Source organism: Dama dama, chromosome 14 (genome assembly GCF_033118175.1).
Source record: "Dama dama isolate Ldn47 chromosome 14, ASM3311817v1, whole genome shotgun sequence".
Taxonomy (NCBI): domain Eukaryota; kingdom Metazoa; phylum Chordata; class Mammalia; order Artiodactyla; family Cervidae; genus Dama; species Dama dama.
In genome coordinates this window covers 27791288-27805120 of record NC_083694.1, presented here as the reverse complement: position 1 = coordinate 27805120, position 13833 = coordinate 27791288, and the positions used below count along the sequence as shown (strand labels likewise).

Sequence of the window (13833 nt, the reverse complement as noted above, 5' to 3'; positions counted from 1 at the left end):
GTCCGTCTCAGGAGTCAAACCTTTCTGAGGCTCAGTTGTCTCTGTACCATATAGTGGAGGAATAATATATCTTAGTTTAAGTGGGATAGTACTGGCTTATGCCTCTTGTCTTACTATTTTTGTTATTGTTGTTAGCCCTATTTTATTATTTTTATAATTGACATGCCAATAGTAGTAGTTAACAGTAGTAATAGTAGTAATGAATTCAGGTCATTAGATTGGGATTGCCTCTCCTTCCTGACCTGTTACCTGTAATAAAAAAGAAAATGCAAGCACTGTAGGAAATAAGAAGTAAAAAGATAAAAGCTTTTTTTTCTTCCTCAGATAACCAGTCTTTCTATTCAAAGTAAATCATTACTAAGAGTTTAGTTTCTTATTTATCCTTTTTTTCTCTTAGATAAACATATATTTACCTAAATATATATTTATTTGTATACTGTTCATGTTGTATAATGTTCTTTCTGTCATGAGTTACCTTGACAAAGACCGTTCTCCGTGAACATTCAGGTGATTTAGAGCTAGTTCCAAACAGGGCTAAATTTCCACACAGAAGCACACATTTTTTTTTTTCCTGGCAGTGGACACAAATTTTGAACATATTCAAAGAAATGTCCTTTTTGATATCTTTGAGTAAAACAGATGGTGAATTTATGAGGGTTTACTGAATTGAAAATATAAACACATGGGATATGAGTATTTATAATGGGGTTTCTGTGGTTGGTTAGTGCTGGGCCCTCTGTAGGCCCTTTCAGTTTTGAAATACATGCTGTTCAGTTCTAAGACATTTTCTCGTATTATTTCTTTGGTAATTTCCTTTTTTCTGTTTCTTTTGCTCTGTCTTTCTGAAAGTTTTATTTGGATATGCTCTTAATGGACCAGTTAGCTGATTTCTCATTATTTCTTTTCTAGTGAGGTTGTATTGGCTTTTGCTGTAATACTTCAGTTGGGTGTTTTATTTCTTCAACCACCCTTTTAGTATCCAGTAGCACTCCTTTGATCTTTTTTTTTCTTCATGTTCCTTTTTAGTGAGCCTGTGCCTCTGGACTGTAAACTTAAACAGTTTCTAAGTTTTTTCCTCCCTCTTTAGGTAAGACAGGATGCTCCAGCTGACTAGTATTAGGTGTTCTGTTTTCTACCCGTCAGGAGGTCAACTAGGCTCTGCTCCTACTCCAGCAGATTCAGGTCTGGTTAATTAGTTTCACCTTAAGGGCAGGCCTTGTTAAGAACTGAGTGCTGCGGCAAGTTTCAAAATGGTTTCCTTGCCTCTCTTCCTGCTGGAAAATCTAGGAGATTTTTCTCCTTTATTTACTGTTATCGTGTGATGGAGCTCCTGGAGGTGAGACTAAAAAATTGTGTAATTCTCCCTGACTGGGTCCCCTGCAGTGTTGAACTCTCAGAGTTGTCCAGACTCTAGCAATCATTCCCAGTTGAGTTTGTCTTACTCCCAGCAGCATCAGTTCTGGTTTCTGTGGCTCTTTCTGCTCTGGCATCTCTGCTCTGGCAAGCTGCAATATGTTCCCTTTTTGTATATCTAGTTTCATGGTTGCAATGTTTTCTTATCTCTAAAATATATATTTGTATGTGTATATGTATATACATCCTTCTTGCCTTGTCTCCGTCCCCTCTATTTAATTCTTTTTCTGTTTGGAACTATTATTAACATTGATTGCTGTCATGAAATGTCAAAAATTATTTTTAACTGTTGGCTTATGATTTTAATTGAATTTTGCAGTCCTTAAACACCACACCCCTCCATCTCTCATTTATTTAGTTACTTAATCTATTATTTTAGAGTTTTCTCTGTAGAGGCCTTAAATATCTTTTACTAAGTTTACTCTGAGATAGTTGGTGTTTTTAATTTGCTTTTGGAAATGGCATTATTTATTTATTTTTATTTTTTTGAAAATGATATTATTTTAAAAGATATTTTATAATTGTTGCAATTATATAGGAATATAATTTATGTATATTGACTTTTAAATTCTGTTAATTTATCTGTTTTCTTTTGTGATTTCTTTCTATGCATCCATGTTGTCTGCTAATAAAAATAATTTTCCCTCTCCTTCAGTTCAGTTCAGTCTTTCAGTCGTGTCCAACTCTTTGTGACCCCATGAACTGCAGCATGCCAGGCCTCCCTGTCCATCGCCAACTCCTAGAGTTTACCCAAACTCATGTCCATTGAGTCGGTGATGTCATCCAACCATCTCATCCTCTGTCGTCCCCTTCTCCTCCTGCCCTCAATCTTTCCCAGAATCAGAGTCTTTTCAAATGAGTCAGCATTTTGCATCAGGTGGCCAAAGTATTGGAGTTCAGCTTTGCTCTCCTTAGTAATCTTTATATACCTTTTATTTCTTCTTAACTAATTTCACTTGTGAGGAAAACAATAGAGTAGGAATGCCAGACTTTCATCTTATAAATGTTTCTTATTTATCCTTAATAGTTGATTTTACTCTATTGAATAGTGAAAGTGAAGTCGCTCAGTCGTGTCTGACTCTTTGCAACCCCATAGATGGTAGCCTACTGAACTGTCCCATCCATGGGATTTTCCAGGCAAGAATACTAGAGTGGGTTGCCACTTCCTCCTCCAGGGATCTTTCTGACCCAGGAATCTAACCTGCATTTCCTGCGTGTTAGGTGAATTCTTTACCTGATGAGCCACTGGGGAAGCCTAAGTGCATGAGAGTGTTGATGAAATAAGATTGAAAAATAAAGTAACTGTTGAAATTGGTGATGGGTACATTGAGAGCAGGGGATTACTTTATTTGTATGTGTTTAAAGTTTTATATTATGGTTTACATTTTATGTTTTTAAAATTTTATTTTCTCACTGCATAGTTTAGAACAGATCAGCATCTACTAAAGTTAATTCTGTTGACAGGTAGTCTTTGAAGTTTTATTTAGAGCTACCAGTAAGTCACATTTCCATATTTTAGCTGGAAATATCTTTAAAATTTCAGCTGTTGTGGTAAGATAAAGTCAGGAGTAAGGAGTCTCCTAGACTTGATAAACTTCACTACTTCTTTAAAATGATAGCAGCAAACCATAACCTCAGGTCAGTTAAAATCTAAGACAGAATTTAGTGGTGAGTATGTCAATGATACTATTTCCCCCCTAAAGTGAACAGAAGCATAATTATAGTAGATTTTAATAATTGAATTTATAAGTAAATTGCCCATTCATTTGGTTTAAGTTTTATTTGTTTTTAAGATTTTCCTTGGTGATGGTGTTTAATGAGTGGCTTTAGAAATTCTATTGCATCAGACAGCAAAAGAGACACAGATGTAAAGAACAGACTTTTGGACTCTGTGGGAGAAGGCGAGGGTGGGATGTTCTGAGAGAATAGCAATGAAACAAGTATACTATCAAGGGTGAAACAGATCATACATGTTGGATGTATGAGACAAGTGCTCTGGGCTGGTGCACTAGGAAGACCCAGAGGGATGGGGTGGGGAGGGAGGTGGGAGGGGGGATCGGGATGGGGAACACATGTGTGCCCATGGCTGATTCATGTCAATGTATGGCAAAAACCACTACAATATTGTAAAGTAATTAGCCTCCAACTAATAAAAATAAATGAAAAAAAAAGAGCAAAAATAAAAATACAATCTATCAAAAAAAAAAAAAAAGAAACAGATTTTTGGACTGTGGGAGAAGGCAAGGGTGGGATGATTTGAGAGAATAGCACTGAAACATGTACATTACCATATGTAAAATTGATGACCAGTGCAAGTTCGATGCATGAAGCGGGGCACTCAAAGTCGGTGCTCTGGGAGAACCCAGAGGGATGGGTTGGGGAGTGGGGTGGGAGGGGGGTTCAGGATGGGTGGGGGGCACATGTTCACCTGTGGCTGATTCAGGTTGCTGTATGGCAAAAAACACCACAAAGTAATTAGCCGCCAATTAAAATAAATTAATTCATTAAAAAAAGAAATTCTATTGCATCAAATAAAATTTATGGAAATACATGAAAAAAATTAGGGCACTTACTTAGGTTAGATAATGTGAGTTGTTTTGTATATCATGACTATTGAATTTATCTTGTGGGAAGTAAATTACTAGGTACCTACTATGTGTAGGATACTGCATGATAATTTTTAAATGTGTATGAAATGTGGTATAGCCATTGAGAAAAATTAGGTAGGTTTCTATGTACAGGTATGGAAGGCTGTTCAGATATGTTGTTACTTGAAAAAATGACTTATAGAGCACTGTGATCTCATTTGTGTAAAGAAAGAAAAGTCAGGGGAGATGGGATACCACATGAATATAGGGTGTGTGTATGTACAAAGAAGTTTTCTGAAAAGAAATTCAACTGAGTTATTGGTGTTAATCATTGTATGTAACAAGGGGACAATGAATCTATGAGAGAGTTTCAGTTTCTACTTTACCTTTCAGTTTTTTTTGAGACTTTCTGGCGTAGTGGTTTCTTAATTAAAAATTAAAAAATATATTGTAGAATTGTATCATACAAAGTTATTTTTTATTTTTAGTAACATATTTCTAAGATTCTCCAGGCTGTATCTTTATAATAATAGAAGTATATCCTGAGAATAAGTAAAACTTTTTTAAATCAGAAAAAGATAATCCTTTAGAGAAAATGGGCAAAGGGAGTTTTTCAAAGAAAACTCAGATATCTAATAAGCATATGTAAAATTATTTATCCCCTGTAATTAAGAATATGCTAATTAAAAGAATGATGAGATATTATTTCATACACATCTTATTGAAACATGCTTAAAAGTCTAACAGTGCCAAGTGCAGTTCAGGATGTTGTGGAAAACAGGTGATTTCATACCCTGGGGTGAAGGTAGAAATTGGTATAGCACTTAGGAAAGAAACTAGGTTGTATCTGATAAGGTTGAACATGCTTACGTCTAGCATTTCTGCTTCCAAGTGTATACCCTAGAGAAACTCTTGTACATTTGTACAAATATATTTATTGCAATGTTGAAATGATGCAAATTTGGGAATAACCTATGTTTTCATGATTGGGAGGGTTACATGAGGCAATTCTGCTATGATCGTAGAATGAAATACTATAGCAATTAAAAATTAAAGAGCCATTATTGATTAAAAAGTAATCACATTGCAAAGGGATAGATACAGTTACACTATTCACAGAAATTTCCAAAACACAGCTTTTCTATTGTTTTTGGACACATACATGTGTAATAAAGCATGTGATGGGAGGAATATATACTAACTTCAGATTATTCATTTTTCTTAGAGGAAGAACTGATAATTCTCTAGAAATAGGAAGGCTACAACTTCTATTTTCTTAAAAGCAAGTAGGTTAGGAGTAAATGTGACATTGTTGACATTTATGTTATCTAAATGGTAGATTGAACCATGGTTGTTAAATAATTCTGTGTACTTTTCTGATTTTTTGAACTATATATAAAATTCAAAAAATATAAAGTACTTTTAAGTTTACTATTCAGTTATTCAGTTTTTGAGGGTTCTTTGAAACTTGATTTATTGGAAGTCATATAATGCTGGATGTATTCCTTTTTCAGAATAGAAAGTATAATAAATATTTGAGTAATTGTTTGCATAATATATTTCCTAGTTTTACATAAAGTATTCTTTATCTAAATTTTTTTTCCTTTTCAGACAGCATGTTTTCGTGAAGAAAGGGATGTGTTAGTGAATGGAGACAATAAATGGATTACAACTTTGCATTATGCTTTCCAGGATGACAATAACTTAGTAAGAATCATTTTTATATGTTTTAGTAAGAATCATTTTTATATGTTTCTATATATTACCTATTTATTGGCAAAATTTAGCATTATTTTCTCTTAAGCATTGTTTAAATGTAAATGTTATTTAGAAAACCACTTTATTTCAGAGCATATAAATGTTTGATATGTGATTTGTTTCCCTGGGTAATTCAATACCTTTCAGTTGGAATTTTTAATGTTTTTTAGTAAGTAAGTCAAATCCAAACATTTAAATTCTGTAAAAGGTGGTCAGGATTTTTTCCCCATGATTCTGTCAATGTATTTTATTTGTATTGTAAATGTAATAGTATTCTATTACCATTTAGAATTTTGCATATTTTTCAAAGTTGTCATGTGCCTCTTTAAGTAGAGCCATACTTAAAATGTAGGCTTTGTTTAATTTTATATTAACATCATGGACCACTAGACAAAAGAAGTCGGGGGAGAGCTTGGAGGAAAATCAAACTATTAGAAACACTGTCAAATGAAGATTGAAGAGATGAACAAGTGAATAGGAAAATAAGGCAGAATCTACCACAGTTGAACATAAGATTCCTGGGCTATTACTTAGGAATCTTCATTTTCTGACCCCAATTTTTATTTCAAGATTTATTTTTTAGCATGCATATGCTTAGTGACTGCTTTCTGCCAGCCACTACACTATGTACTGGGATATAAAAATTAATAAGACATTTTTCATTTGATAAGCATTTATTGGACATGTCCTGTGTGCTTGGCACTATTCTTTAGATTCTAGCAATTTGGTAGTAAATAAGACAGACAAGATCTTATTCTTAAACTCTTATGAGGGAAACCAGATAAGCAATTCATAGTCAATTAAATAATATTTTCACATTGTTTCTTGTAAAGAAAAATATAACATGTATTCAAAGATATAAAGTCAATAAGGGCTCTTCTAAGACAAGTGTAAGTTGGCTGAACCAAGAAGGGAGGAGAGACAGAGAGGGGTTGGTGAACATGGAGATCTGAAGCCACCTGTTATGTTCCTATTGATGGAGGATAGAGAAGGAGGCTTTGGCGATGAGGGAGGAGAGATACATGAGTCACACTGTATAGCTGTTTATACATTATGGTATGTAAATTAGACTTTAACAGCCATGAGTGTCAAAAGCAAAATTTTTTTAAATCATAGAACTCGTGTGTGTGATTTTAAAATGACATTATATCTGAAAGCCAGCTTAGTTGGTAAAGAATCCGCCTGCAATGCAGGAGACCTGGGTTCGATTCCTGGGTTGGGAAGATCCCTGGAGAAGGGAAGAGCTACCCATTACTGTATTCTGGCCTGGAGAAGCCCATAGTCCATGGGGTCACAAAGAGTCGAACATGACAGAGTGACTTTGACTTTCACTTTCATATCTGAAAGCCTAGACAGTGAAGCATATAGAAATGCAACTGCCCAGATTCATATCTTAGCTTTCCTCATGCTTTTTCAGGGTTCTTTCTCAGAGCAAAACTGCTGTTTTAGGACTGTAGAAGGGTTTGTGGCAGGAAAGGATGGGGTTGTCAGAGGAATGAGAGAAAGGCTAATAGGACTATGATAAGGAGGGGAGAGATATATAAAATGAGGCTTCCTGAGTGTAGGCCATGCAGAAGAGTTCAAATTTTATTCTAATTTCAAGGAGGATTTTAAGGACAGTGTGATAATCAGTTTTGTATTTTACACAGAACATCTTAGCAGCAGTGCGAAGGATGGATTTTAGAGGGCTAGACTAGAGAGACTAGTTAGGAGACAATATTCGGGTGACAAGTAATGAGGATTTGAATAAAGCTGATAGAGGGAGGGGATGGATTCAGGTACTATGTAGGAAGTAAAATAATCAGAAATTGTGTTAGAGTGAGTATCAGAGGCGGAGAGAGGAATCAAAATGATTCCCAGTTTTCTGGTGTCTGACTTATGGGGTTCAGTACTTGATAGTTGATTCTGGAGTTGGGGAATATAGCAAGGAAGAGAAAATTTAGAGTAGATGGGAAAATGATTAGTTTAATTTGGTGTATGTTGGGTTTGAATTATAGTGTGATCTATTTAATGGGTTATAGATATTAGTCTGGTGTTTCTAAGGGTAAATAGCACCATTTATTTTGGAGTTATTATCTTATAGGCCAGATTTTGGTAAACTCTGACCTGTGGTTTAAATCTGGACCACCACCTATTTTCACACAGCCTGCAAGCTAAGAATTATTTTTACAGTTTTAAATAGTTGAAAAGAAGTCAAAAGAAGAATATTTTGTGACTCGTGAATCTTTTAAAGTTCAGATTTCACTGTCTGTAGTTTTACTGACATAGCCATGCCGTTGATTTGCACACTACCTATGGCTGCTTTTGTGCCTCAGTCGCAAAGTTGATTAGTTGTGATGGAGACTGGCCCTGTGACAGAGGGTAACACTGTATGTGTTACTCATTGCTTTGCACTGCTATGCTCAACAGACTATAAATTGCAGTGACATTTCAAGTGCTGTATATATGTGTATGTGTGTGTGTGTGTGTGTGTGTGTGTGTGTGTGTGTGTGTATATATATATATGTATCGCTATACCATGGCATTTTGTATTTAAATTAATAGCACATATGCTTCATGTCAAAATAAGAAAGGTAGATTTTTCAAATATCGTGCTCTTAAGGCACAGTAGATTGTGGATTATTTTATTAATGAATTAAATTACAGCATGGTGTTTATTATACCACTGTGCTTCATTTGTGCTAATAGAATACAGTAAATGTCTACACCGCTAAACTGAGCACTCATCACAACATTCCTAACTCACAGGAAAGCAGCAGTCAGAAAAGTTAGAAAAGGTAACCCAATATCTTACCATAGCAGAACCTCTTCACAAAATAAAAAATGAGTGAGGCTGCAACTATAGTACCTGAGTGTCTCATTTATTAACCAAGCAAGGAAAGCCATTGACTAATATTGAGTTAATTAAATCATATATGACTGCAGCAGCCAAAGAAATGTGTCCACAGAAAATAAACTTGTGTAAGACTTAAGGAGAACAGTTACTCAAAGAATTGAGGACATTGGAAGGAGCATCAGTGTTGGATTATAAAACCAGGGAGATAATCATTTCCTATCACACTGAGAGGTTTTCTTTGACTCTTGAGTTGAAAGGTGTTGCTGATTCTGCTCAATCCTTGTTATTTGAGGAATCAGTGTTTGAGTTTGAAGTATCTGAGGAATTAGCCTCTCTGAATAGTTGTTGTGGGATCATTATTGTCATATTATTAGGTTGGCGCAAACGTAATTGCAGTTTTGGACCATGAATTTTAAATCATTATAACTAGGCTCAAATATATCTTTATTAATCAAAATAGGAACCATTATAATCAACACATTTTTGCCAATGAGAAATAAGTTTATTCCTGTAGTGTAAAAATCCACGCTTTGAGATTTGATGAACTCTTGGAAAGTATCTTCTGCATCCTGCTGGTTGTGAAAGTATTTTCCCTGCAGTAAGTTGTCTAGATACTTGATGAAGTGGTAGTTGGTTGGCGAGAGGGCAGGTGAATATGGCATATGAGGCAAAACTTCGTAGCCTAATTCCTTCAACTTTGGAAGCATTGGTTGTACAACTGGGTATTATCATGGAGAATTGGGTTCTTTCTTTTGACTGGTGCTAGCCTCAGGCATTGCAGTTTTCGATGCATCTCATCGATTGCTGAGCCTCCTTCTCAGATGTAACAATTTTGCTGGGATTCAGAAAGGTGTAGTAGATCAGACTCGCAACAGACCACCAAACAGTAATCATGACCTTTTATTTTGTGCAAGTTTGGCTTTGGGAAGTGCTTTAGAGGAGCTTCTCGGTCCAGCCATTGAGCTGGTCGTCACCAGTTGTCGTATAAAATCCACTTTTGGTCACACATCACAATTCAATTGAGAAATGGTTCACTGTTGTTGCGTAAAACAAAAGATGATAATACTTCAAAGCAATGATTTTCTTGATTTTCTGGTCAGCTCATAAGGCACCCATATACTGACCCTTTTCACCTTTCCAGTTTGCTTCAAATGCCAAATGACTGTAGAATGGCATTGAACATTGAATTCCAATATTGAATTCTTGGACAACTTCTCGTGTGGTTGTAAGAGGATCAGCTTCTGTAATGGCTCTCAGTTGGTCGTTGTAAACTTTCAATGTATGGCCACTGTGCTCTTCATCTTCAAGGCTTTTGTCTCCTTTGCAAAACTTCTTGAACCACCACTGTACATTCTTTAGCAGTTCCTGGACCAAATGCATTGTTGATGTTGTGAGTCGTCTCTGCTGCTTTATGAGCCATTTTGAACTTAAGAAAATTACTTGAATTTACTTTTTGTCTAACATCATTTTCCTAGTCTAAAATAAATATAAAATAAACAGCAAGTAATAAGTCAGTAGCAAAAAAAAAAAACCATAAAGCGAGAAATGTGCATTAAAATGATACATAACATAACCACATTTATTTAAGAATATATTCCAGTATCAAAGTCAAACTTCAACAACGCAAAAACTGCAGTTACTTTTGTACCAACCTAGTATTTTCAAAGAAGTTGAGAAAATATTGTTTTGATACAACCTGAATTGGAATCTGCTAAAATGTGTTACAGTTGAATGTGGTAAAAGAGGAAAAGGCTTATTTGGACAGATTTACAAATTATTTGAAAATATTAGGTGCTTAAAGCCTGTGGATGTTCATTTTCGTGTTAATCAGCAGGCAGCTTGCTGCAAGTATTTGAATCTATCATGTATTGAACCAGTAGTATCAAAGTTGTGCTTCATTCAGTTTTTTGGAAACAACTATTGTCATTTCCATGGATTTTTTTTTTTTTTTTTTTTTTGGTCAAATCAAAAGCCAAACATTCTTGCTATGCCATACACCCATTCACTGATTTTGCAGTGGTAACATTTAATTACACTATTTTGAACAAAGACCTTGCTGAATATTTCTGAGCCTAAAACCCCACCTTCAACCATTATTGTAAAGTATTGAATAGGCTTGGAAATTAGCTTTTCCTGTAGACTTGATATGTTTTCAAAATAAACAACACTTCCATGAAAAGCTATGCTGTGGTGGTCATTTTGACAGCTAATGTTTGAATTACAAGAAATGTCAAGCTGCTGTATCTACTTCCCATATTGTTAAAAGTGAAAAGGAGAGAGATCTCCATTTCCGTATGGATTTGCAGCAGATAGATCTTTTGAGGTCAAACTACAGTTCTAACATCAGTTCTTGGCACCTGATGCAAGTGCGAAGGAAATGTTCATAGTTCAAAATCCGTTTAACTGGGTAGTGAAGAACTTCCATCTAACTTTCACTTAGACATGGTTAATCTGCAGTAATGACATGCTTAAACCCAAGTATCAGGAGAAAAATTTTATAGCATTCTATAAATGCCTTACAGCTGAGGAATATGCTCAATCAAAATTATATACTCGTGAACTGACAGTACCTTTTCTTCTGAATAGATAGTTTCACAGATGGGATGTGTAGAATCTCATTCCAGATCAGCATTTACAGATATACATTTGCAGTAGATTTTTGATGACTTGAGGTTTCCCTGTTAGTTCACCTGGTGAAGAATCTGCCTGCACTTCAGGAGACCCCGGTTCAATTCCTGTGTCAGGAAAATCCCCCGGAGAAGGAAACAGCTACCCACTTCTGTATTCTGGCCTGGAGAATTCCATGGACTGTATAGTCCACAGGTTCACAAAGAGCTGAACATGACTGAGCGACTTTCAATTCAACTTTCTTTTGTTATAGGGATCACTAACTTTGAGCTCCAGTTAAGCAAGCTTTTATAGTCCCCTCTCCTTACAAAAGTATTACATTTTCTCATTAGTAGTCTGTACTAATTATCATTATATTTTGAATTTTGCTAATGAAATATGTGGAAATTTTTTCTGTTATTGTATATGTACCTATACGTTATTTTTATTTTGCCTCTTGCCTGCCAAGCCTAAACCCTATTTACTGTGTAGTCCTTTACAGGAAAACTTGGCCAACATCTTTTGCAGATAACAGTGAATACAAGGAGCGAATGAGAATCAATAAGTAGTGCTTGTGAAATGAGAAAACAGGTGTGCCTGGAGAAGACAGAGAGAGAGGACACACTTGAAGTAGAAAATTTGTGGACATGATCCGAGCAAGAAAGAGAATCAAAATACTGCACCATGAAAGCTAAAGCAAGGAGAGTTGGTAGAGGAAACCATTAGCAGCGTTTAGTATTGTTGTTATTGTTCATTCATGTCCCACTCTTTGCGACACTGTGGACTGCAGCACACCAGGCCTCCCTGTCCTTCACTGTCTCCTGGAGCTTGCTCAAACTCACGTCCATTGAGTCGGTGATGCCATCCGGCCATTATCCTCTGTTGTCCCCTTCTACTCCTTCCTTCAATCTTTCCCAGCATCAGGGTCTTTTCTAATGAGTTGGCCCTTTGCATCCAGTGGCCAGAATATCAGAGCTTCAGCTTCAGCGTCAGTCCTTCCAATGAATATTCAGGACTGATTTCCTTTAGGATTGACTGATTTTGATCTCCTTGCAGTCCAAGGTGCTCAATAAAAAAGAGATGACTGGAAATACTGTGCCCACCCAAATTCTTTGTTTCAGCCTCAGTGGAATACCCTCCATTCTTGAACATACTCTGTACTCTTCTATACTTTTCTTCATTTTTATTTTCCATAATACCTTTCATACTATGTCACTCCTCTTCCTCTTCCTGCCACTAGTCCTGTTGAAGTCTAGCCAGTACTTTAAAACTGTGCTCAAATTCTCTGTCTTAAAGTAATTCAGAATTCACAATTTGAATTAAGCTTTCCTATTTCATTTTACCTTTACATTTTTAGTACGGCTATTATATGATTAACCTCTGTGTGTGTGTGTGTGTGTGTGTGTGTGTGTGTGTGTGTGTGTGTGTGTCTTTGATTTTTTTGGTACAACTTAAAAAATTTTTGAATAAATGACATGAACCCTGCTATCTTTAGCTAAAATATAATTAGAGATTAGTGAAACTTAATAGTTGGGGGGTTTGTCTGATTATCAGGAGAGATCAAGATGTTCAAGCAGGGTCATTACTTGTACTTATATCCCATACATGCTTCCAGAGTATAGTAGTGTTTTTCAAACTTCCAATTGTGACCCATTAGTGAGTTATAAAATCAATTTAGTAGCTTACAACCAGCACTTAAAAAATTAAATAGAATATCAAATGACAGAGTTCAAGTAATAAGAATAATTATTATCTCATAACATTTATTTCTTTTATAATCATTACTGAATATTCATATAAACCATATTTTTTATTGTGGATTATAGTCAGGATTGCCTAAAAGTCATGACATAGAGCTTTGCACATTTTAGTTGCTCAGTTGTTAAATTGATTGAAATATTTGACTTGAATTTACCATACTTACATGAAATTTTAGGGATGAATGTATCATTTTAAATGTAATCTGCCTAGATCAGCAAATTTAAAAGTCAAACATGTGCCAAGTATTTGCTTAGCAAAATTATAACAGTTTATCATAGCTTTGCAAAAATTTTAAGGACTATAGACCACTATGACAGTGTATTCTACTGTGGATAGATTTAACACTGTATATTTATGGTTTGCTTACAATCTACATTTGCTATAAAAATAGAAATATATAGAATGAAAATAAAGTGTCCAAATACCAAATTTTATATAGCAAAATTTTGCCTAATTTTCAATTTAAAAAGCCTGATTTATAGCTCAGAGGTTCTCTCTCCTTTGAGTTATTGAGTCTTATCTGTGCTTTTTGTATTTGACACCAGGATTAATACTTCTTTTTCAGAGACATTTTTAAGAAATTGTGTGTATATGCCAGTCATTACTTATATTAAAGTTTCACAGTAACTGAGGAGGACTGAAATGCTGTAGAACTCAGATCTCCTGTAAACTGTCAACTTTTCCTTATGGAAACCTTCATGGTACGAGTCAGAAGTCCTAAATTATCTTAGTTATCATCAAAGATTTTCTTTTGAATATTTATAAAATATAAGAAAATAAAATTGTTTAAAAATATTGACAAGCCTAACTGTAGATACCCAAAAGGAAATTTTATTATACATAGTTATTTTCCAGAATAACTTTTAACCC

At 35.1% G+C, this 13833-nt stretch overlaps 1 protein-coding gene across 9 annotated transcripts in view; it reads left to right on the top strand.

Moving 5' to 3' along the window:
- The window catches only part of CDC42BPA (CDC42 binding protein kinase alpha), a 294110-nt gene that overhangs the window by 104608 nt on the left and 175669 nt on the right, over positions 1–13833 (top strand). For 8 of the 9 annotated variants that reach the window (XM_061160193.1, XM_061160196.1, XM_061160188.1 and 5 more), the window contains exon 4: positions 5613–5708. The exons of the other annotated variant lie outside the window; for it this stretch is intronic. In XM_061160193.1, the coding sequence (XP_061016176.1) occupies positions 5613–5708 (96 nt within the window). The remainder of the gene's footprint in view (positions 1–5612; positions 5709–13833) is intronic. 9 annotated transcript variants of the gene reach the window in all.